General features: G+C 36.1%; 1 protein-coding gene across 4 annotated transcripts in view; it reads right to left on the bottom strand.

Moving 5' to 3' along the window:
* LOC127843106 (calcium/calmodulin-dependent protein kinase kinase 1-like) overlaps positions 1 to 27,571 on the bottom strand; it is a 157,455-nt gene that overhangs the window by 119,603 nt on the left and 10,281 nt on the right. Inside the window, exon 2 of one of the 4 annotated variants that reach the window (XM_052372930.1) lies at positions 9,118 to 9,208. In XM_052372930.1, the coding sequence (XP_052228890.1) occupies positions 9,118 to 9,127 (10 nt within the window). In that variant the 5' untranslated portion in view covers positions 9,128 to 9,208. Of the gene's footprint in view, positions 1 to 1,057; positions 1,196 to 9,117; positions 9,209 to 27,571 lie in introns of those variants that run through there. The other 3 variants (XM_052372940.1, XM_052372957.1, XM_052372920.1) reach the window with 3 other exon arrangements.

Genomic DNA, 27,571 nt, shown 5'->3' with positions numbered 1-27,571 from the left:
TAAAAGTTGACAGTCCACAATCGATACCAGATATAGCACAAAGGGTAATACAACTGGAATACAAATATTATGTTTAATTGTTGTAATGAGGAATCATTTAAATAAAAAAATATATTTTATTCTAAATAAATGGTTATCTGTATATAGTGGTTTGGCAGGATCTTAAATATTTATTTTGAAGGTTTTGTGTGCATATGTAGTCAAGTTTATTACTTAAATTTATTTTAATATTTATGTTAATCTTAATTTACCTGCCTTGTGCGCCTTATAAGTAAATGAAAACATACTCTTATAGATATTTCTTGTTAAGAATAGAGTATAATCCACAATATATGCAGTGTTCATTTTCCCATTCCAAGAAACACTGTCCTTTGTAAATAGTTTATGAGTCGAACCCATATCAATTTAAGAAAACTTGGGAACAGCTGTTGCTCAACGAATAATGTAAAGCTAGCATCTGGTGTTCATGATGCAAATTGAGGAAGAAATAACCAATTCAGATACAGCATAAAAACTGTAAAAGATAACTTTTGACTTAGATATCTCTCAATAATTTATTCTCTTAGCTATTCTTCAGCTTTGATAGTGATTGTTTAAGTTTTCTGTCAGTCACCTAGTATAATAACCACAAAAAACATATTTGAAGTTGAACATCATTTTGTAGTAGTTACAGTACTCCAGTCAGTGCTAGCATTTGAAAAGGGCAGAGGGGGGGGGGCTGTTTTGTCAAAAGGGCACTTTCAAGCAGGTAATATCCAGAATGCTCCCTGTTTCATATTAATTTTTTAAATTGTTGATAATTGTCAAATAATATTATTTCCATTATTATTTAACCATGTGAATAAACTGTCTACAATAAGTAATACATTAATAAAAAGAAATGACAATATTACAATATATGTACATTTAAATGTGCAGTGTATGGATTTTGATGGTTTCGTTAACTTTCATCTGCAATAAACATTAAACTTTTTCACAATGATGTATGAAACGTTAAAAATAATAAAGGAAATGTTAACTCACCAATATTTAAATGATGACTACAAAAGTACTATACCTGAGACATTATCCATGACCACAAATCAATATCATAAAGATACTCCAATAAATATATCAATCCTTGAATCTTCACCTCAAGCATATTTCCAAATGAGGAAGATTCAGCTGCAATGCAATCAGAGTTTGCAACATGTGCTGACTAAAAACAGAAGCCTGGGTGTGACACAGCAGCTCATGTGCCATCAAGTGTTTGTGTCACATTCATTTATGAATGAGTTTTCTTCAGTCAGTCAGTGAACGTATAGCCATAGGAGCAGGTTTGTCAGATATAAAATGAGGACATGTTGTTTATAAAAGCAACATGAACTGCCTGTCTTTATTGGTATTTACAGATGATGCCCATTTGCTAAATAATAGTAGACAGACACTTTGGTGAACGAGTCACCTTGTTACACATTACTGTAAAACTGAACAATCTACAATACTTATGGTACACATCCAATACAAATGAGTTTATATTAATACAACTGATTATGGCTATGGCCAAACCATTATTAGAATTTAAGAAATTAAAATTACAAAATTTAGTGTTTGTTTATTAGATTTTAGTAAATAATTGTTTATATCTATTGATTTGATGTGAAATAATTTTTTTCTAAATATTGACTGTTTCAACCACCTCCCTAAACCACAGCCTGGAAGGTCAGTGCACAACACCAGAAAACTGAGAAATGATTCACCTAAAACAGCAGTGCATAAACCCAGCAGCCAGGGAAATGGTTCACATCACATGGGCAGTGCACAACCCTAGCTGCCTGAGAAATGGTTCACATTGCAAGGTCAGAGCATATCCCCAACAGCCTGGGAAATGGTTCACATCACAAGGTCAGTGCATAAGATTAACCCCAGCAGCCTGGGAAATGGTTCACATCACATGGGCAGTGCACAACCCCAGTTGCCTGGGAAAAGGTTCACATCACAAGGTAAGCACAAGGTAAGTGCATAACCCCAACAGCCTGCAAAATGGTTCGCATGAAAAGGCCAGTGCACAACCCGAGCTGCTTGGAAAATGGTTCACATCACAAGGTCAGTGCACAATCCCAGCTGCCAAGGAAATGGTTGACATCACAAGGTCAGTACACAACCCCAACTGCCTCGGGAAATGGTTCACATCATAAGGTCAGTGCACAACCTCAGCTGTCTGGGAAATGGCTCACATCACCAGGTCAGTGCCCAACCCAAGCTGCCTGGGAAATGGTTCACATCACATGGTTAGTGCACAACACCAGCTGCCTGGAAAATGGTTCGCATGACAAGGTCAGTGCACAATGCCAGAAACCTGGGAAATGGTTCACATTACAAGGGCAGTGCATAACCCCAGTTTCATGGAAAATGGTTCACAACACAAGGTCAGCAGCAGACATCCAAATGTTTAGAAAGGAAATATATGTTATCATTTCCAATGTGTTTCCATAGCAACAAAACAAGCAGCAATCCTTGCCAGCTGCACACCTCATAGTCAATTCACAGTAGTTTAATGATTTCCTGCAAAATCAATCGCAGACTTAAAATTCTATATCCACACTTGCGAAATCATTCCCTAAAGAAGATTGGAAGTAAATAATGTTCTTATCTTAACAGATAATAACTAAAGACCCTTATTAAAAAAAGGGGGGCTTTGATAGCCCAAAGGCTCTCCAGAGTATGAGCAAACATGAAATGTTTCTTTCTTCCCAAGCAACCTTCATACCAATTTGGATGATGCAACGTTAAACTATTCTAGAGACAACAGCAGAAAATAATTTCCTGTTATTAGCCCCATATGACCTTGACCTTGACATAATTACATCAAAATTTATGTGATTCTTTCTTTCCTTTCATGTAACCAACAAGCAACTCAAATATTTCCTAAATCAAGATTTCTCTACATACATGTATCTTGTGCAAAAGAGAAGTCTTGGACCGACTGACAGAGAGGTGCAAAGCAAACTATCCCCACTTCTTCAGAGGGAGACATAACTGTACTAGTTATAAATATCAATAATAAAGACACCTTTTGGCATTATATTTAGCACTTATTGAGACTAGTCAAACAGATTACCGTACTTGATTATACTGCATTTAATGTGAATTTGAAGTAAATGATAGCAGCTTAAATAACTAAAGCTACAAGTTTTTTTGTTTTCATCATAAGTTTTGCTGTATTCAACATAATTTTAGCCAAACAACTGCAGTCTGTTGACCTATTACATTTTTCACAGCACTGTTGATAAGAGAAATATATTTTGTGACCAAGGCGCGCAAAACTTACAAGGCAAGCATAGGAATCAAAATCTTTGGATTTTTAGCCCATTACTCAACAAACTGGGCTATATGGCCATGTTGACACAACCTCTATGTCAAACAAAATCCATGTTTTACAAATTTAATACAGTTCTATTGTAAGATTGAAAGGGGACTATTAAGCAACTTGTATATACTTCATGTTCTATCTGCATATGAGTTAGCTTCAAGAATGTTTACTTAGTCAACAAGGAATGAGATACTAATTGTCATGCAAAAAAAACACAACACTGAACAAGCTTTGTAATGAATTGGCAAAGCATAAATTCTCTATCTATAACATTAAAGTTTTTTAAAGGAAAAATGTCCATGTCACATCCGGGTTTGACCTGATCAATTATCAAACAGATTTGATGCAATAAATCTAAGAAACATTCAACATAACTTGCATGAGGGAACATGTAAGAGGTACTTTACTCTGACGTAAATTGAAATAAGCATACAACAATCTCTTTAACACACATCTGTTCTAGTGGGTGTAAGGTGTTTTACAGATATTTTCCATTAATTTTCCAACATAAAGGAAAACTGACATCATAGACATAAGCAATCTTATGAACTAAATCCTGTTACAGTTCACTCTGGTGTAATTATAACCTAATTCAATGACCACTCCAGCACATCACTGGATCACAAATCATGCTGACCATTACACAAATCACAAAAAAATGTCTACAAACACAGGAGGCAAAGTATAAGTTTTGGTTGGTCTGGCCATATGACTTATAATTGCTATTGTATTATGAAATCTGCCATTATAAAATATACCAGGTAAGGTCATTTTGTTGATCTTTTCTGAGTTTCAAAGAGTTTACTATAATGGTACTTGTCCATCAATGAGTATGGGTTTACATGTTTAACCCTAGTACATGATGAACAGTCATTTAATTCAATAGCCAGACTGACATGTAGTTCCAGCAGAGAAACAGTCTGACATGAAGTTCCAGTAATTAGCCAGACTGACATGTAGTTCCAGTAATGAGCCAGACTGACATGTAGTTCCAGTAATGAGCCAGACTGACATGTAGTTCCAGTAATGAGCCAGACTGACATGTAGTTCCAGTAATGAGCCAGACTGACATGTAGTTCCAGTAATGAGCCAGACTGACATGTAGTTCCATCAATAAGCCAGACTGACATGTAGTTCCATCAGTAAGCCAGACTGACATGTAGTTCCATCAGTAAGCCAGACTGACATGTAGTTCTATTGGTGAGCCAGATTGACATGTAGTTCTATTGGTAAGCCTGACTGACATGTAGTTCCATCAGTAAGCCAGACTGACATGTAGTTCTATCGTTAAGCCAGACTGACATGTAGTTCTATTGGTAAGCCAGACTTACATGTAGTTCGATCAGAAAGCCACACTTACATGTAGTTCCATCAGAAAGCCACACTTACATGTAGTTCTATCGGTAAGCCTGACTGACATGTTGTTTTATCGGTAAGTCAGACTGACATGTAGTTCTATCAGTAAGCCTTACTGACATGTAGTTCCATCAGTAAGCCAGACTGACATGTAGTTCCATCAGTAAGCCAGACTGACATGTAGTTCCATCAGTAAGCCAGACTGACATGTAGTTTCAGTAATGAGCCAGACTGACATGTAGTTCCAGTAATGAGCCAGACTGGCATGTAGTTCCATCAGTAAGCCAGACTGACATGTAGGTCCAGTTATGAGCCAGACTGACATGTAATTCCATCAGTAAGCAAGACTGACATGTAGTTCCAGCAATTAGCAAGACTGACATGTAGTTCCAGCAGTAAGCCAGACTGACATGTAGTTCTATCAGTAAGCCAGACTGACATGTAGTTCTAGTAATGAGCCAGAGTGACATGTAGTTCCAGTAATGAGCCGAACTGACATGTACTTCCAGTTATGAGCCAGACTGAAATGAAGTTCTAGTAATGAACCAGACTGACATGTAGTTCCAGTAATGAGCCAGAGTGACATGTAGTTCCAGTAATGAACCAGACTGACATGTAGTTCCAGTAATGAACCAGACTGACATGTAGTTCCAGTAATGAGCCAGACTGACATGAAGGTCTAGTAATGAACCAGACTGACATTTAGTTCCAATAATGAACCAGACTGACATGTAGTTCCAGTAATGAACCAGACTGACATGTAGTTCCAGTAATACACCAGACTGACATGTTGTTCCAGTAATGAGCCATACTGACATGTAGTTCTAGTAATGAGCCAGACTGACTTGTAGTTCTAGTAATGAGCAAGACTGACATGTAGTTCCAGCAGTAAGCCAGGCTGACATGTAGTTCTAGTAATGAGCCAGACTGACATGTAGTTCTAGTAATGAGTCAGACTGACTTGTAGTTCTAGTAATGAGCCAGACTGACATGTAGTTCTAGTAATGAGCCAGACTGACATGTAGTTCCAGTAATGAGCCAGACTGACATGTTGTTCTAGTAATGAGCCAGACTGACATGTAGTTCCAGTAATGAGCCAGACTGACATGTAGTTCTAGTAATGAGCCAGACTGAAATGTAGCTCCAGCAGTCAGTAATGAGCCATAGTGACATGTAGTTCAGTAATGAGCCAGACTGACATGTAGTTCTAGTAATGAGCCAGACTGACATGTAGTTCCAGTAATGAGCCAGACTGACATGTAGTTTCAGTAATGAGCCAGACTGACATGTAGTTCTAGTAAAAGCCAGACTGACATGTAGTTCTAGTAATGAGCCAGAGTGACATGTAGTTCCAGTAATGAGCCAGACTGACATGTAGTTCTAGTAATGAGCCAGACTGACATGTAGTTCCAGTAATGAGCCAGACTGACATGTAGTTCTAGTAATGAGCCAGACTGACTTGTAGTTCTAGTAATGAGCCAGACTGACATGTAGTTCTAGTAATGGGCCAGAGTGACATGTAGTTCCAGTAAAGGGCCAGATTGACATGTAGTTCCAGTAATGAACCAGACTGACATGTAGTTCCAGTAATGAGCAAGACTGAAATGTAGTTCCAGCAGTCAGTAATGAGCCAGACTGACATGAAGTTGCAGTAATGAGCCAGACTGACATGTAGTTCCAGTAATTATTCAGACTGACATGTAGTTCCATCAGTAAGCCAGAATGACATGTAGTTCAATCAGCAAGCCAGACTGACATGTAGTTCCAGTAATGAGCAAGACTGACATGTAGTTCCAGCAGTAAGCCAGGCTGACATGTAGTTCTATCAGTAAGCCAGACTGACATGTAGTTCTAGTAATGAGCCAAAGTGACATGTAGTTCCAGTAACGAACCAGGCTGACATGTAGTTCCAGTAATGAGCCAGACTGACATGTAGTTCTAGTAATGAGCCAGAGTGACATGTAGTTCTAGTAATGAGCCAGACTGACATGTAGTTCTAGTAATGAGCTTGACTTACATGTAGTTCAGTAATGAGCCAGACTGACATGTATTTCTAGTAATGAGCCAGACTGACATGTAGTTCCAGTAATGAGCCAGACTGACATGTAGTTCTAGTAATGAGCCAGAGTGACATGTAGTTCCAGTAATGAGCCAGACTGACATGTAGTTCTAGTAATGAGCCAGACTGACATGTAGTTCTAGTAATGAGCCAGACTGACATGTATTTCCAGTAATGAGCCAGACTGACATGTAGTTCTAGTAATGAGCCAGAGTGACATGTAGTTCCAGTAATGAGCCAGAGTGACATGTAGTTCCAGTAATGAACCAGACTGACATGTAGTTCCAGTAATGAGCAAGACTGAAATGTAGTTCTAGTAATGAGTCAGACTGACTTGTAGTTCTAGTAATGAGCCAGACTGACATGTAGTTCTAGTAATGAGCCAGACTGACATGTAGTTCCAGTAATGAGCCAGACTGACATGTTGTTCTAGTAATGAGCCAGACTGACATGTAGTTCCAGTAATGAGCCAGACTGACATGTAGTTCTAGTAATGAGCCAGACTGAAATGTATGTCCAGCAGTCAGTAATGAGCCATAGTGACATGTAGTTCAGTAATGAGCCAGACTGACATGTAGTTCTAGTAATGAGCCAGACTGACATGTAGTTCTAGTAATGAGCCAGAGTGACATGTAGTTCTAGTAATGAGCTTGACTTACATGTAGTTCAGTAATGAGCCAGACTGACATGTAGTTCTAGTAATGAGCCAGACTGACATGTAGTTCAAGTAATGAGCCAGACTGACATGTAGTTCTAGTAATGAGCCAGACTGACATGTATTTCCAGTAATGAGCCAGACTGACATGTAGTTCTAGTAATGAGCCAGACTGAAATGTAGCTCCAGCAGTCAGTAATGAGTCAGACTGACATGAAGTTGCAGTAATGAGCCAGACTGACATTTAGTTCCAGTAATGAGCAAGACTGACATGTAGTTCCAGTAATGAGCCATTATTATATAAGAATTCTTGAATTTTAGAAATTATTTATAGATGTTTAATTGTGAATAATATTATGCTATAAATAATATAATATAAATGTGATTAAAATATTTTTAAAGCATTAGAAAGAAAACACAAATATGTGTACCTTACTAGGCATATTTTATAGGGTTTCAGACCAACAACGTGACTTGCGTGTTAAACACAAATATAAAGGCTGTTATACATAACAGATGTCAAAATGATCAGTTCTCAGAGTATCACTTCCTTGTCTGGACTATTATTCTCCAATTTACTTTAAAAACAGTCTCCTCAAAAAGGTCAAACATAATAACGTAATTTAAAGCATTTCCTTCCATGTGATTAAATCAGTAAATGAGCACATAGGAACAATTTGAAAGCAGACATGTTTAGTTGATTATTATGTAGCTGTTAATATGTATGTGCATGTTTTGTTAGAAACCCACTCTCTGCAGATAGATTTGAATACTTTAGGCTAATTACTTTGGAGAGTGGGACGTGGACAGAGAAAGCATCCAACAATGCAGTAATTGAGGAAATATCTTATCTTACTTAAATACGGATGAATTTGTGAATGCAGAATTGTTGAATATTTGGAGTAATTAACTATACATACAGAAATTGAAACAAATATTAAATTTGACTTGAATTTCTCTATGGTGTTGTACCTTTCATCACACCTTATCATATGAATGAATTGACAATATAAAATGGGAACGCTTTGCCCTATTCACCAAATATAAATTGCTTTCACTCAAGTGATAAGAATCATGTCATTACGGCAGTTGCACATGGAATTGTTAATTGAACAACTATGCAACATGTTCAATAACTGTTTTAATAGGCAATTAAACAAATATTGGGTTAATATTTGTGAAAAAAATATAATTCAAAGCCAATTTTGAGTGCAAGCTGTATTTCATCCACATATGACCAATTAACTCTTTGTAACTTTGAGTGACATTGACAAGAGCATGTGAATTGTCATCTCAACATGCTGTTCTTTTCTTGCAAGTTAATAGAATTAATAAATATGACCTTATATACTCCACAAGATTCGACTGAGTTAAACATGCATATACAGTGAAAACTGTTAGCTTGACCACAGTCACGCTCAATTAAATAGCTAAGCCATATACTGGTACATATTATATAACACCATAAAAATTATATATGAGGTATACAATTATATAATTAATTCAAAATATGACATACTGATTGATAAAATAATTCTTTATAAACTGCTAACATTTGTGAATATATGCAGTTTCAAATATGTTATATAATTCCCTTTCAAATTGCAGGTCTTCATTCTTTATAAAATTATATGTTGATAGCACACAATCAAGACAGATGAGAAAGCAAGCTAGAAGCATGTGGGTGATTGTTACCTGATCCCATGATTATTGTCTGGCTACATTCTGCCACCAGCTGACACCACTCTGCAATCGGAGATTTATGTATTCATGTGGGTAGAAAACACTGAAAACATAACCATAAAAAGGTAAGGATCATAGGGTAACATGATATGATAATAATTATCAGATTTACAAAACAGAGCTCTACATCTTATTGTGTAAAGGCACTGACATGCATCGTATTGTGTAAGGGCACTGACATGCATCTAATTGCATAGGGGGCACTGACTTGCATCTTATTGCGTAGGGGGCACTGACATGCATCTTATTGCGTAGGGGGCACTGACATGCATCTTATTGGGTAGGGGGCACTGACATGCATATTATTGTGTAAGGGCACTGACGTGCATCTTATTGCATAGGGGGCACTGACATGCATTTTATTGCGTAGGGGGCACTGACATGCATCTTATTGGGTAGGGGGCACTGACATGCATCTTATTGTGTAGGGGGGAACTGACATGCATCTTATTGGGTAGGGGGCACTGACATGCATCTTATTGCATATGGGGCACTGACGTGCATCTGAATGTGTAAGGGCACTGACATGCATCTTATTGCGAAGGGGCACTGACATGCATCTTATTGTGTAAGGGCACTGACATGCATCTTAATGTGTAGGAGGCACTGACATGCATCTTATTGTGTAGGAGGCACTGACATGCATCTTATTGTGTAGGGGGCACTGACATGCATTTTATTTAGGGATGCAAGAGGTTAACCGGTTAAATGGTTAACCTACCGAAACGACCAGTTAACCGGTTACATTTTTGGGAAAAGGTTAACCTGGAAAAAAATATTTGATTAGATTTGACTAGTTAGAACAACATGCCGCACCCTCGACGGTAATAAATAACGTGTCAACAATCAAAGTAATAAAGCAATTAATCAATACCTTTGTGATAACAAATAGGCGGTACGTTTTGATAACTGACACTATGTTTTTTTGACTCGCTAAAATTTAACTAGCGAATTGCGGTGAGTGGGAGCTATTACAGAAGACGTAATTGACACGTTTAATGAACTCGCGATAAAAAAACAGTTGAGACATTGGACGGCTTATTTTGATGTTTTGTTTACCAATATCTAACACTGATTGCTCACGAAAATACCATGTTTATACGTAACAATTTTATCAAGAATTGCATTTGTAGTTAAAATCTTGACGAGTAACCATCCTTTTGTTTATCAAAAATTAATCTCATTATGATAATTTATGTCCAATGATTCCACCATTACCGTCCGATGAAAGTGTTATTTAAGAAAGCAAATTATTAACTTATTAAATAATTAAACATCAATTAAAAATATTTACAAAATAAAACCGTTAAATTTAGTATTTGTGTAATTGCTTACAATTTTCGCGCTATGGTAAGTTAACAAACATACATACCTATCAGTATTTGAGATCATTATACTTAGTAACTTCGTTATTAAATAAATGTACTGATTATATTTAACACTCAACTTACATTTCGTTCGAAATTAATTTAATTTGCATTCGTGTCCTTTATTTTACCCACATTTTTTAATTGTATAATGAAAATCAAACGATACTACTTTGGCCACAAACGCTAAAATGCAAACAACAAAATATGGAATTATCAAATTAGAAGAGATGCGGATTTGTTGAACACACATGACCCACTTTACGTCGAATTGAAAAGGAAAAAACATTTCTATATTAAGCCTATTTGAGTTTCAAAAATTAAAACAGAATGAACAAAGGAACACACCATTTTTGTGAGCGATATGACGCGAATGTAATATAAGCAGGCTGTCAAGTGACCTTTTTTCAAAAAGTAGGAAAAAATAGGAGCTACTTTTGCAAGAAAAGTAGGAAAAAAGTAGGAAAAAGTAGGAACTTTTCCCTCAAAAGTAGGAATACATAATACTAATTTTTTAGACACAGGTCCATGAAACATAGCTTGAAACAGAGCAGGAGTGCCATCACATGTTCTTTATGGATACCCACTTGAAGCTACCTTAAGGGCCGAGAGGATTTCAGCCTTTTGTATCTGTTTCTTGTGTGATGGTTGTACTTGCATACAGATATATTTATCCCCACCACCCTGAGAGCTGCTTGGCTTTGGGGCACTTCCACGCTTTTGTAAATTATCATGCATGTATTTCATGTTTTCCTTGTGTTTTTATCCATCTGCATGACTTATCAGTTGATTAGCACCAGAATTACAACAAGATGGACTTCATTCAGACAGTACAATATCTTGCAAACTCATTGCCGGTATCTCTCTTGCACCATGATCCAAGTGTTTTTCCACTGTTGTCCAACTTCTCCATCCATGAAGGGTTAAACTTTGTTTTCCCACTAGGCATTTTAGCACTTATAGTGCATCTATGATAATTAAGTTTCAAGCAAAGCTACCCTGTTAAAGAAGTATAAGTAGATGCTGTTCATTTTGGTGTATCATCCAATAAGTGGTTAGAGGTCTTCTGTGTATCGATATAAAAATGGTAATATATTGTGCAATAAAAATGGTAATATAGTGTGCATGTTATATCCTTAAGCAGAAGACCAAATTTATTTAGTGATACACCAACTTGTTGTACAAGATTAATACTAGTATATAAAGCAGTGTCAATGCTCTGCTACAGCTACATTGTGAAACCTTTAAATTGACAATAGGGTGCAGTTATAATAACTTAAGTTACATTCAAACTCACTGGTCATTGCAGAGCAGATTATGCAACTGGAGATAGGACCTTATCACCTGACATCTTTTATGACATCATTGATTGGGCAATGAAACAGTTGCACTACATTGTTTATTCCAGTTTCAAATAATGTTTTTTTCATTACGGTATTGATTACTTTGCCGGAGTGTAATAATGCCGTTAAATAATTTTAATACTACGCTGTAACACCTTGAAGTTACCTCACTAACTATGGCATCATTAGACAAGAACTGTGTTTGTCAGAAACACAATGCCCACTATTGCGCCGCTTTGAAATAAAATTTCAATATATCATTTGGCAGGTTTAGAAAATATCTCCCTTTTAAAGCTTACCTCCCTTGGATTGTACTTTTTTACTTTTGACCTTGAAGGATGACCTTCACCTTTCACCACTCAAAATGTTCAGCTCCATGATATACACATGCATGCCAAATATCAAGTTGCTATCTTCAATATTGCAAAAGTTATGGCCCATATTAAAGTTTGCTTACAGACACACAGACAGACAGACAGACAGACAGACAGACAAACGGACTGACAGTACAACTGCTATATGCCACCCTACCGGGAGCATAAAAATGTATCGGGACATTTAGGCTCTGTGCATTTATTTTTAATTACTAAACATGATGTGCCTATGATTTCAATAGAACATCATATCTGTTGTCATGTAATACAGAATTTATTACATTATATTTTTAAATGATGAAAACTAAGCAAAGCATCAGTTTTATCTTTTTCCAATAACTTGTGTAATAAATTCCATATTTCATAACCACTCATACAATACATGGTATCTCTATATCTCTACATTCCAAACAGCAATATCATGTAAATATGCATAAGGTTTGGTCAAATTGTTGTCAATAGAGACAAAATAAAACTGGAATAAACAATGGGTGCCCTCAGCTCTTGCATCACTGGGAACTGTGTAAGGTATGTGAAGTCTGCAGTGTACAAATGCTAAGGAAGTAAACAAGGCACTATTGTTACTTAAAAAAAAATGTCAATATTTTCAAAAGTTACATAAGAAATAAATATTTATGCTTCCTGAAGAGGTGCTAGAAGACAGTCAGCATGGGTTAATTGTCAGGTCTCATCTAGATGAATGCACATTACCAGGGATACAGTCATGCCATTGATTCATTCATCCTGCAAGTTTACTAAATAAACTCTTAAAAAAAATATTCTTAATTGAAAATGAAAAAGTAGGAATAGTAGGAAGATTTGGTAAAAAAATAGGAAAAAGTAGGATCCTGATGAAAAAGTAGGAAATAGTAGGAAAAAGTAGGAAATAGTATGACCGCTCGACAGCCTGTATAAGCGGCCTAACAGAAAATAAGTTAATAACACGTGAGTGAAAATGAACATTGTTTAGTTCTTTAATTTTTTACTCCTATGCATTTACGCAGGAAAAAAAATAAATATATAGCATACATTTACAAAATTTTAAATTTCAAATTTAAAATTACTTTTGTAAAAAGAGCGGTTCGGGCGGTATGAAATTTTTTACGTACTCTAAATCATTTTTACTCCTTAAGGCGTTTCGGTTAACCGGTTAATAACCGGTTACGGAAAAAGGTTTTTTCAGCTAATGATTTTTGTAGCCTCTTGCATCCCTACCTAATCTTATTGGGTAGGGGGCACTGACATGCATCTTATTGCAATAGGGGGCACTGACATGCATCTGAATGTGTAAGGACACTGACATGCATCTTATTGTGTAGGAGGCACTGACATGCATCTTATTGTGTAGGGGGCACTGACATGCATCTTATTGCGTAGGGGGCACTGACATGCATCTTATTGTGTAGGGGGCACTGACATGCATCTGAAGGTGTAAGGGCCCTGACATGCATCTTATTGTGTAGGGGGCACTGACAAGCATCTTATTGCATAGGGGGCACTAACATGCATCAAAATGTGTAAGGGCACTGACAAGCATCTTATTGCGTAGGGGACACTGACATGCATCTGAATGTGTAAGGGCACTGCCATGCATCTTATTGTGTAAGGGGCACTGACATGCATATAGTTATAAGAAGCATTAAAATAAATTGAACATTTTGAATGTCTTTGATTTTATAACGATACCGAATGGTATACACAATGGAAAAATGGCCTAACAACACATATTCAGCTTATAGACTTGCAAGTTCATAATACACCAACCACTTGCAGAACCCATCGCAGGTTAGAATTGTATATTGAATACTTATAAACCTTAGATATTTCTAATTTTAACAAACATGAAACCTTAGGATACAAACAAGAGGGCCTGAAAGGCCCAAAGTCGCTCACCTGAGATAACAAGATATTATTGGGATAAATCTTCTGACCAAGTTTCACGAAGATCGGAAAATAAATGTGGCCTCTAGAGTGTTAACAAGGTTTTACTATAGCCATATAAGGAAAAATGCCCCGCCCCCTGGCAGCCATGTTTGTCAACCAATGGGCATCATTTTTGAACTCGTCCAAGATATTATCGGGATATATCTTCTGACCAAGTTTCATGAAGATCAGACAGTGAATGTGGCCTCTAGAGTGTTAACAAGATTTTACTATAGCCATATTCAGAAAAATGCCCCACCCCTTGGAAGCCATTTTTTTCAAGCAAACATAATTATCTTCTAACTCATCCAAGATATCATTGAGACCAATCTTCAGACCAAATTTCATGAAGATTGGACAATAAATGTGGCCTCTAGAGTGTTAACAGGGTTTTACAATATCCATAAATAGCCTTATAAGGAAAAATGCCCCACCCTCTGTGGCCATGTTTTTAAAGCAACCAAAACTTTTTTCGAACTCATCCAAGATATCATTGGGACAAATCTTCTGACCAAGTTTCATGATGATTGGAAAATAAATGTGACCTCTAGAGTGTTAACAAGGTTTTACTATAGCCATATACAGTACACTCCACGCGTTTTACCCAATTTCCCTCCATACGCCGCGTGCAGTCACGCCGAGGGAGATTAAGAAAATTTCGCGATACGCGGCGTTTGCATGATTTGGGACGCCGCGTTGAACGATTGGCAAAATTGATAAGCCCATGCGGCAGCCCTCGGCGTTGGCAATGCGGGGAAACTCCGTGTTTTACGAGATAACAATCAATTTAACTTTGTTTGACTTCCTGATTTTCAAATAAAATAACATTTATTACAAGTACATATTTATATATTTATATATATATATAATAAACCATTAAAAAAAAACACCAAGATAGATCGATCACCATGTGGTTGTAGAAGTAGTTGTATAGAAAACTCGTTGATTGACGACAAATAAAACGTCGTCTTTAAACTGATACTTACCAAATAATATAATCACAGTTTGCAACATTGTTTTTATTTTGATAACTTAATCCAAAGTTTTCTTTTTAGTAGGTGTTTTTTTCTATACTGAACAGGTAAACAAATGACCGAGTACCCTATTAAAAGTCTCGGAAATCTGTGTGAATTGACAGTTTGACGTTATCAAAGGAAAGCCGCTTCCTGTCTGAATGCATAACTTACTCGAGTAAACACGTTCAACGAATGCATAAGGCATAAGGAATGGTTTTAATTGTCAGAACCAAGTCAATACTCTGCTCACTAAAGCATTTATTTTCTCTTGTAGGTAGGTTATTCCATTGATTGCTTAAAGAAGGTGGTAACTATTGAGTTGAGAGTTGCATTAAACATTCACAGTTGTATTCTAGTTGCGTCGACATTCAAAACAATGTTTACCAGTAATTATGGACCAAATCGGCAGAGTGACATTCACACATGTTAATCCCTTTTGTCAAAACAGCACAGACAGCAGTCTACACAATAGGTCAGTAGACAAGCTTTGCGTGTTTTCATAACGCCAAACACTTTATCCAGTTCCGTCCAGATGTTCTCTTTAATCAGTATACAGTAATAACTGTTTCAATAATTACTATACTAAAATACCGTAACAATAAAGATATTTGAATTGAAATTAATTTGGAGGAAATATAAAATTATTCGCAATATAATTTTGTTAAAAAATACCAAAGAAACTTTTAACCGAAATCAATAGAATTCAGTGTTCTCTGCACTACAAAGTTTGTATAAAAAAATCAATACATACACGCTTTCCACGCTTTTCACGCATAAACATTGAACTTGTACATTGCAGCATATTTTTCGCGCGCTATACGAAAAATACGAAATATACATGATGACTGTATAATGGAAGCATCTGTAAATGTCGTGTTAACAATACAAATCGGAAGTGTGTTTCGGATTACAAACAAATATTCTCATTTGGAAATTAAACGGAACATTTATTCTGGTGTTATATGTGTTATGAATTAAATGTTAATTTGTCAAAACGCTTTACGTGTCGTATATTCATTCATATTGTTGACGTACCTGTGAATAAAAACATATATGAACTGTTTATACCATTATCTTTATTTTTATAAGCCACAGTATTTAAACAATCTTTAATGACAATGTTTTTATTTTTTTGGCTTGCCCAGTAGAGCACTGCTAACACGGTGTTGCCCTGCAGTCCCTGATAAGAACGGAAATTGTCTGCATTTACCGACTCGGCTAAAGTAATACACGCCGCAGGTATTAGCGAACTCGGGGGAACGCCGCGTTTTACCTCGCTTTCAAACTACGCGTAAACACTCACTTGCAGGAAAAAAACGCGTTTTTGGGGAAAACGCGTGGAGTGTACTGTAAGGAAAATAGCCCCGTCCCCGTGGCGGCCATGTTTTTCAACCAACCGGCATCATTTTTGAGCTCTTCCAAAATATTATTAGGATGAATCTTCTGACCGAGTTTCATGAAGATCGGACTATAAATGTGGCCTCTAGAGTTAACAAGATTTTACTATAGCCTAATATAGCCATATAAGGAAAAATGCCCCGCCCCTTGGCGGCCATGTTTTTCAAGCAAACGTTACCATTTTCGAACTCATTCAAGATATCATCAAGACAAATCTTCTGACCAAATTTCATCAAGATTGGACAATAAATGTGGCCTCTAGAGTGTTAACAAGGTTTAACTATAGCCATATAAGGAAAAATGCCTCGCCCCCTGGCGGCCATGTTTTTCAACCAACCGGCATCATTTTCGAACTCGTCCAAGATATTATAGGGATGCATCTTCTGACCAAGTTTCATGAAAATTGGACAATAAATGTGGCCTTTAGAGTGTTAACAAGATTTTACTATAGTCATATATTGCCATATAAGGAAAAATGCCCCGCCCCTTGGCAGCCATGTTTTTCAAGCAAAGGTTACCATTTCTGAACACATCCAAGATATCAGTGGGACAAATCTTCTGAGCAAGTTTCATGAAGATCGGAAAATAAATGTGGCCTCTAGAGTGTTAACAAGGTTTTACTATAGCCATATAAGGAAAAATGCCCCTGCCACCTGGCGGCCATGTTTTTCAACCAACCGACATCATTTTCGAACTCGTCCAAGATATTATTGGGATGAATCTTCTTTTTATGAATTTGATGAGGATCGGAAAATAAATGTGGCCTCCAGAGTGTTATCTTGATTTTGCTATAGCCATATATAGCAATATAAGGAAAAATGCCCTGCCCCTTGACAGCCATGTTTTTCAAGCCAACGTCACCATTTTCAAACTCATCCAAGATATCATTGAAACCAATCTTCTGACCAAATTTCATGAAGATTGGACAATAAATGTGGCCTCTAGAGAGTGAACAAGGCAAATGTTGACATGCTCGACGGACAACGGATGATGGACAACGGACGACGGACAAAAGGCGATCACAAAAGCTCACCATGAGCACGTTGTGCTCAGGTGAGCTAAAAATGACTTTACTACGTAAGAATATACCTGCACAAGTCCACTCCAAACTATAGAACATTTCCAGTCTATGTAACGATACAGGTAAGAAAATATGATGTCCTGCATGCAATTCCACACATAGATTGACAACTAGATCAATACCAGAACAGGCTAATTGTCACTGCTTCAGACAACAAGTCACTGATAGCCATTTTATAGCTTAAACATTTATCGATAAGTACTTGCCTCGGAATCAACATGTTGAATATCCTGAAGAATTCGCACATATCAAGCAAAAATCCATGACTGTTATGGTTTCTGTTAATTAGACTAACATCAACAAAATATGATAGAACACCAAATGGATCTCAGCAAGAACAGAGTCCATGCCAGATATTGATATTTTCATGAAAACAATACAACAGTTCTGACATGATACATCTGCAATCAATACATAAAGGATATCAATACATTGGCAAGAATAAGATGTCTTTCAAACAGTCTCAATTTACATTTAAGGTAAAATAGTGATTTTAACTTTTGACCAAACGACTTGGTAATAGAGTGTGCCAGTCCTTTTCAGTATGCTTGTAATTTTTGCCAAATTATTTCAACCTTCTTGTTTTGATCAAGAGATGTCTTGACTTTTGACCATAAGCTGATGGCTTGATATGGGATTCTGGGTCTTGTGCACTATACCTTGAGAAATTTAACACATGACAATGACCTTGGGCATAATACCCAATTTACAATGGATAATACGTTTTAGATACAAACAACTAAAATGAATAACTGTAATTACTCTCAGAGTTTTGGGACACTTAAAAAAAAATGAGTCTAAAATTTTAGATATGAAAAATATTGAACAAAAGCACCGCATAATGGGTGCCAACGCTCGGCTGTGGGTGCAGTTTTGAATAAATGAAAGCTTGTCAGAAGAAAAGCACTTTGATTTTGGAGCCTTTGTTAAAGTTTTTATATTAGAGATCACAGTGACCTTGACCTTTGACCTAGTGACCCTAAAATGGGTGTGGCGTATAGAACTGATGACGGTGCATCTGCATATGAAGTTTCAATGTTGTAGGTGGAAGCACTTTTGATTTTAGAGCCTATGGTAAAGTTTTATATAAAAGGTCACAGTGGCCTTGACCTTTGACCAAGTGACCCAAAAATGAGTGTGGCGTGTAGAACTCATCAAGGTGCATCTACATATGAAGTTTCAAAGTTGTAGGTGGAAGCACTTTGATTTTTGAGCCTATGTTAAAGTTTTATATTAGAGGTCACAGTTACCTTGACCTTTAACCTTAGGTGACCCAAAAATGAGTGTGGCGTGTAGAACTCATCAAGGTGCAGCTACATATGAAGTTTCAAAGTTGTAGGTGGAAGCACCTTGATTTAAGAGCCAATTTAAAGGTTTAAGCACGACACGGACGGCGGACGGCAGACGCCGGACGACGAGCTGGCTATGACAACAACTCAGGTTTTCTCCGAAAAAAGCCGAGCTAAAAGTTACAGGTGTCCAAAAATTTTGAGACAAACATGAAGGTTTTCTAAAAATATAATTATATTGAAATAAATGCAATAAATTAATGTACAATAATTTTCTTGTGATAAACTTTTCTTTTTCTGCTTAAAGAGATAAATACAACTTCACAGCTTTGCTAACTCTTGCCTGAAATGATATAGAACAAAAAGGTAAAAACAGAAAACATTCTGCTTCCTTTAAATAGGACGACACTGTTTCAAATGCTGTTGGGGGAATCCATTATTTCCTACAGGTATACATGGTATTTCACCCAATTACGCAAATGTTATATTGCCCTCAGTCATGCATCTGCCAGGTTTATGACTTTAATCCCGTTGAAAAAAAAAGTCTCAGAAGATAAGCGAAAACAGGTAGTTAGTAGAAAAGTGCTATAAAATACACTGTCCGAAAATTAAGACATAAATTATGGACAAAAACCTGTACATGTATGTCTGAAAATTAAGAGTCATGAAAAATAATTATTTTCGCTAAGGAAATGGTTTGAAAATGGAGAAAGACAAACATGATATGATTAATATGTAAGTGGATGTGTGTATAATCATATACAAATGCATAGTCTGCTTTATTATGCTTGTCATGCTGTACTTTTTAATCAGTGTTTAACTGGAATCTAAGATATTAACAGGTAAACATGCTATATTAATGAAACTCTGTTAAATATATCAATAACAATATACAATAACACTTAAGTGTGATTGCCTTTTTACATACACATCCCAATAAAAATGACTTTTTGACTTTTTGACGATGCTGCTTTAGCAGCTCGTCTAAGTTATCATACCATGAACAAATATTTGCAATGGCGATCTATGTAAAAGACCGAGCCAGTCCAATTGAGATAACTCGATTTTTCTAATCGGCATATCTTGCTGATTAGCATTGATAACATTCTCCAGCAGAGTTGTCGTTCGTGCCTCAATATACAACAATGGCCGTGCCCATGAAAGAATGTTCACAGACGTCTCAAAACTTTCTTACAGCATACATCGGCTTGTTAGGCTATTTAGAAACTGTCCTTAAGGATATAAATAATGAGTTATTTATTAACTAAATATCCGCTAATGTCAACAATGGATTGAATTCAAAGGATATATTCAATGTGAATGCAGGACTTTCTGAATCTTGACAGCTTGACACTATAGAAAACCAGTCTGGATTTAAATGGCAGAAAATTTCAATAAAGATTTGCCAGATTTAAGCATTTTCGCAAATCAAAATTTCTTGAGCCAAAGTCTCGATATCTGCAAATGGCTCTAATGGCGACGACAGCGCGAGCCCTGTCACGGCAAACTGGTATTTTTAGTTATCAATTTAAGTCACATTTTGCTTTGTAAATAATTTATTGTATTCTAGCATTTTGCGACTTATTGAATGACTATGATACCCGATATCAACATATCACATGGGATTTGCAGATCACCAAGCTGTCCTGAAAACTTTGATTACAAAGTCTTTACTCAAATTACTGGTTTGTATCATTTCTTCTTTCTATTTTAGTATTTGATATCATTTTAAAGTCAAATGAACTGTGTCACAGTAAAAGAGACATTTATATGTTGCTTGATACAATCATGTATATCTATATCAAACGAGATCATACTGTAACTTCAGTGATGAATTTCAGTGATTAAATTAAATCCAAAATGTAAATCACTCTTATCTCTCTCCCGCAGCCGCATACCTAAAGGTCCTGCTGTGTACCAATCCAGATCCAGATCCAAAAATATAATACATAATTATGTATCATGTTGTTTAGAGGGGATGATTTTCCCTCTGTTGTATCATTGTATTGTTTTACTTTTTTAATCAGTGTGTTTAAAAATATATAAACATAGCTACAGCGTCAGAGCTTCAAGCAATGAATATTTCACCCGCCTGGTCTTTTTTCTAATGGATATTTTAATTAGCTAGTTCCTACATTCAATACAGTCAAATATATGTTAAGTAGTATCTGTACACATTGGTAGATTAAATTTGTACATTAAATATTATTTTTAAGTCTTAAAAAGATATAGTACAAGTGTTCATGCTAGATGAATTAAGAGCCTTAGTCAAGCGGTATTTAAACATTTTTAAATGGTATAATTTTCTGAAATGTACACATTTTCTCTTGAGCACTGGCCAGATATAAAATGTATTCCATTTAACCACTTTTATATGAAGCCCTGCATGACCAGATCTCAAATGTTTATCCCTTTTCTCTGGCACCCTGGTCATCTCCTGTTGATCACCTAAAAAACACCTATCAAAATTGCAAATTATATGCAGAACAGTTAATTTTATTCAATGGTTTAATGAAATACTTCAGAAAAAAATTGACATCCTTTTCACATGAAAATTTAAATTTTACAGTCATGGAAAAAGAGCCTGCACCGAAAACAGATCAATAATACTTTTCATTTGTAGATCAACCCATATCTATGTGCATAAATATCTCAAGTCTTCATGAAATCAAGACAAAAAATTGTATTTTATGTACTTAATTGATCTGGTTATAGTTATCAGATTATTATAAGCTCAATCAGTATATTTATATCATTATTTATGCTTTGTGCATTGTAAACATATACACAATCATGCAGTTACATGATAGCAATAAATAATTACAAAGCCACCCATACTATAAAGGTAATTGGCAAAGCCTATGGTAAAAAATGTGAACACATTGAGTGTAATCGCCCTCTCCTGCCAGCAAAAACAACACATTGACAGTTTGTCATTTTTGACAGTTCTACTTTCACTTTCATTTTGTGATATCAAACTAGCAACAATTATGTTGCTGAGAAAAATATCGCTATTGCTTATTTAACATATTTTCTGTACATTTCTTCAATAAACTTACATCAATACAATATTTTTTTCATTAATTCAAACATTCCTGACAGGCTACCACTTTGTTTACATATTTCGCTTACATTTTGACGTGCATAGGTAGGACCGAATTACCGCTTATGAAATGTGTATGGCGTACCATTTGGGTCGAAAGTCAACAAGACCTACTTGGTGACAAGAGAAATGTTGGAGAACAAAATGAAATACGCTTTGAAGTATAAATTTGTACGTCGAAGTACTATTTGTACTTCGACGTACATGTTTGTAATTTGACGTACACATTTTCTTAACAGCCGATCAAAACACTTGTCTCATGAGCAGCTTTTCCTTCAGATGTATTCATAATAAATGTTTAAAATCTCTTTTTTTAATTGAGGACAAAATAAATAAAAATATCAAAATTGAAAAAAAACACATTTTACAAAGAAGTTTCTAGTATTTAATGCATTGAAATAGATTATATACCCATTTGAAGAAGATTCAAGGGTACCTTTTTAAAAAATAAAATTATCAAGCGTATTGTGAGTATTTATTAACCATGCGGGGCGGAATATCACGGTCCAGCGCATTACTGTGTAGGAAATTCCCAACGGTAACCAAACAGTTACCAAACGATTACGGGATTAAAAATGTATAATAACCTCACTGGTTTGGTTGTACATGTATTTTGTGTTAACCATTATTTGCATAAGTCAGAGGTTAATTCCGCCACGCCAGGTCAATAAATACGCACAATATCTATGAGTTAGCGGTCAAATGTCGCATAATTTGGTATAAATAATAATAATAATGTTCAATAAATACGCTCAATATCTATTAGTTAGCGGTCGATAGTCGCATAATTTGGTTTAAATAATAATAATGTTGAATGTCAAATATCTCTAAAAGCAACAGATGTAAGGCGTCTTCTGATTGGCTAACACTCAAGGGTCAGTAAAGACTGAACGTCGAAGTACAATTTTGTACGTCGAAGTACAAAAAATGTACTTCGACGTACATATTGTACGTCAAAGTACATTTCTCTTTTTACCTACTAGGCCTTGTTGACTTTCGACCCAAATGGTACGCCATAAATGTGTATTCATACTTTTGCCTTCAAGGTAGTTATCCGATGTTTGACGGAAAGGGCCAAGAATGTGCGATTATGGGTCAAGTTCCCCAGGGGTACTAAGTCCCCATACCCCAATTTTTTTTCCGTACCAAAATTTTTTCGTACCCATTTTTTTTCGTACCCAATTTTTTTGGGGTTCCCAAATTTTTTTAGTACCCCAATTTTTTTCGTACCCAATTTTTTTTTCGTACACAATTTTTGTTGTACTCTAATTTTTTTTCGTAACCAATTTTTTTTTTGGCATTATTTTTTCGTTCCCTTAATTTTCGTACCAAATTTTTTTCCTTCGTAGCCACATACACAATTGTGATGATGTAGATCAACTTAAATTGATGCTTTTATATCCATCCTCTTCAAACGCATCGTCACACCAGTACTATCAGTACTTTGATTCTAATTTCCTGCCATCCGACACATGTCAGTTCTTCCAGAACCTGCCCTTGAATTTTATCTTATAATGTTGTTTTTGGTAGGATATACGCTTGAGCAGCAACCTTTCAACCCATTTTACTGCTGTACACCATTTACAATACCATAGCCATGGATTTTGGGTGTACTTTTAAGTGTTTTCTAGTGAGATTTGGCTTGGTAAATTAAAAAATAGATGATTTTACATATAAACACCTCAATATATTTAGTTTTAGGATTTATTTGTCTGTGGATTTATGGCTCAAGTTGGTGGGGGATCAAAATAAGACCAGCTGTCCATTGTAAACAAAATGTAGTGGTAGTCAAACATGTTTTAAATTACATTATAGTTGACATAATGCAATTTCTTAAACTGTGATGACTTGGTTAAAATGCTATTGTAACTTAATCATTTGATTTCTTGTCAGTGGGTCTACACAACCTGATGCTGCTTTATTAGTTCTTCTTAAATGCTTTGTGCTTTTTAAGAGTACCAGAAACCAGTGGTAAGTCAAGGGAAAAAGCCAATTAGGCTATTGTAGAAAAGTGACCTCTGTTCTCAGATGACCAATTTTAAGATTGTTAATCAGTTGGTTGTATTGCTAGGTAGTTACCTCACCCAATTAGGCTGATTTCCAATAAACAATTACAATACGATAAATTATTTCTTTTGAATAATAAAAATTAAAATCATATAAATTATAAATTGATTGATACTAATGTTGTTTACTCCAGGCATCTCATTCATTGAGTAAAATGTGTTTGCTTGTAATACATTCACTGGAAGATATTTTTTTAATAATGGTTGTTACTTTTCATTAACATCACGTTCAAAAACATATTTATAGCGGAGCTGCTGTTGCAATCAAATAATATGTCATAACAGTAGCGTTTTTATTCAAAGAAACAGACAACAATTTTTTAATACAGAAGTTTTACCTGAAAAAATTGACTTGCATACAAGACAAAACTTTGTTATAAAAGTTGCATCTCAATGTCTGTTTTGACAGCATAGATGATCACTAATCCTTATATCCCTGGCTTATAACAGATTTTGCCAGCTAAGTGTTGTTGTTGACACCTTATCAGTGATTAAGATCTATTAAGTTTGTCACACACTCATGATATGGTGTTGTAATTTGAGCCCGTAATTGCTACCAATACACATAATTATTGTTTCTTACACATGTTCTACACACAATTAAAATTTTCTCAACACCCAATCTTTTTTTTCGTACAGTAGGTCGCATTTTCATATCAAAGGCAGTTACCACAATCATATTATTTGGCCTAACAATAGAAGTACAAAAGACAATATGGTGTCATAGGTAAGAGAAAACAACACATATTGCTTTACATTTTGCACTTAAAATACTGCCTCATGCCACAAGTGAACAAGAGCACCGCCTAGCGGGTGCATACCGCTCATCTATTTTCCTTTTTATAGGTGAATATTAATTTCACGCGTTTCGAAGTATAGCGTGAAATGTTTGTCTTACGCGTAATAACAAGTTTACAGTAGAAATATCAGCGATTTCTATTGGTCAGTTTGTGCACGAGGAAATTATGAATTTTTTTTTAGTTTTAGGTAATGTAAAGTCATTTTACTAGACAATTTCACTTCGGAAACATCTCGATTTTTATCGACTGCTAATAGCCAGTGTACACGTGGTTGTGCAGCCATGTTTGACCAAAATGAAATTCTGTTGAAGTTGGAGGCACTTATTTGCAATAAGTTGGACACATTTGAGAAGATATGACGGAAAAGCAAGTGTTTTCGCAGATGCAACTTTCTTCGATTAAAGAAAATTTGGAGACTCAGGACTCATACGTATTTCTGAAAAAGGGAAACGAAGAACAATACAAAGTGAACAAGCAGGCTTTGAATAAAATGAACCAAGCTGAGCAGTGTTTGTGGGAAACAATGGCAGAACATCCGTCGGAAACTGTAGTGTCAGCTCATGCGAAAATTCGTGAAGGTATTGACATAATGTCGCACAGACAAAACTAATTAAACTTGCCGACTCCTCAGACAGCGGGTGGCGTGTTGTTCAACAGTACGAGGATCATCCTTTGACCGACGATTCAGACGACGAAAAGAAAATCAACAGGGCACAGTTTAAAGCGGACCAGAAGCTGCGCCAGGAGAAACCTTTCCGCGGCTGTCGGTTCACGCCATACGCACAATCTACGAATGTTGCCAGAGACTCAGTTTCAACAGCGACGGTTACTTGACAATTTAACAATGCATCCCAGACGAGGCGTTCCGGGCTCTGTTTCCGGTGCGGTTGTCCCGGTCACTGGAGGATCGAGTGCAAAGTGGTGGTCAATGACAGTGGAGCCGTAAATGCAGGGAAAGATATGCAGATAAGTTCACATGTTTTTTGCATTATATCAAAAGTAGTGGGTAGTAGCAGTTCATGTTATGATGTAGTAAAAACCCCAGTAGATCGGTTAAAATGCAGTTATGCTATTTGGAAAGAGGCTGGTTCTTGTGAATATATATTAGATGTTGCAAAAGAAGGTTATAAGCTACCCTTTATCCATGAACCAAAATCACTGTTTATGCGTAATAACAAATCTGCATTGGATAGTGCATCTTTTGTATCTAAGGAAATAGAAACTTTGCTTATGAAAGGTTGGTGTTTGAAATTATCAATCCGTTCACCGTTGCAAAAGGAAAATCCAGAAAGGCCCGGTTAGTACTAGATTGCCGGCATATCAATTTAGAACTCTTCAAGTTTAAATGTTGTTTTGAAAACCAATCTGTAGCCAAGAATATGTTTTTAAAGGGTGATTTTTTGTTTAAATTTGACAATAGCTGAGGTTATCATCATATCATGATATATGATGCACATAGGAAGTATTTGGGATTTGCGTGGAAGATAGGTGAACAAATTTGTTATTTTGTATATAACGTTTTAGCGTTCGGCATTTCAATGGCAGGTTTTATTTTTACAAAATTCCTGAGAGTTTTATTCTTAAAATGGAGAGCACAGGGTCTAAGAATAATACTATTTTTAGATGACGGCCTTGGAGGCGCCAATACTTTTGATAATGCATTAAATGCAGCAAATTGTGTAAAGAAAGACTTGTCCGACTTCGGATTTTTAATAGCCGAAGAGAAATGCATGTGGTTACCATGTCAACGTATTGAGTGGTTAGGCTATGACTGGAATACAAAATATGGTATATTCGCTGTGACGGAATTAAGCGCGGATAAGGAATATGGAGGTTTTGTTGTTTGAGCTTATTACCAGAGTTTCTAGGGGTTTGACAATAATTCCAGCGCGAACTATTGCACAACTGATAGGGCAGATCATTTCAATGCAGAGCGCTGTTGGCTCAATGGTTAGATTGAGGTCGAGATGTATGTATCAATGCCTGGCCAGTAGGGCTAGTTGGGATGCACCTGTTTTAATCAATTCTGGCGCATTGGAAGAAATGGTGTTTTGGACAGATAACGTAAGAATGTTTAATAAAGGGATTTTATGTACAAATTTAGAAGACACTAGCTCATGTGATAATGAGGCCATTGTTATGTACTGTGACGCCAGTGGAGCTGGCTTTGGCGGCTATATCGATAAAGTCGATGACACTGACATAGTGGGTTGTTGGTCAGAATCAGAAGGTGGATTGAGTTCTACGTGGAGAGATCGAGCTGGAGGCTATTAATAAAATTTTACAAAGTTCTATGAAACGCCTGGAAGGACGAGATGTTGAAGTTAATACAGATAACAAGAATGTAGTAACCATACTAGCTGTTGGTAGCAGAAAGTCATATTTGCAGAAAGTTGCTGTTCAGGTTGACAGTGTTTGTAGAGAACATAGTATACACTTAGTACCGAAATGGATACCTAGAGAAAGCAATGCTCAAGCTGATTTTCTAAGAAGATGTACTGATAGTGATAATTGGTCTGTTGTTTTAGACATATTTAATCGGCTAGAAGCATTATATGGTCCACACACGTGATAGATTTGCTTGTGCCTATAATACGAAATGTGACGTATTTTATTCTAAATATTGGTGCCCAGGTACGTCGGGCA

This window comes from Dreissena polymorpha, chromosome 1 (genome assembly GCF_020536995.1).
Source record: "Dreissena polymorpha isolate Duluth1 chromosome 1, UMN_Dpol_1.0, whole genome shotgun sequence".
NCBI classification, from domain to species: domain Eukaryota; kingdom Metazoa; phylum Mollusca; class Bivalvia; order Myida; family Dreissenidae; genus Dreissena; species Dreissena polymorpha.
This window is presented reverse-complemented; position numbering and strand designations above follow the sequence as displayed.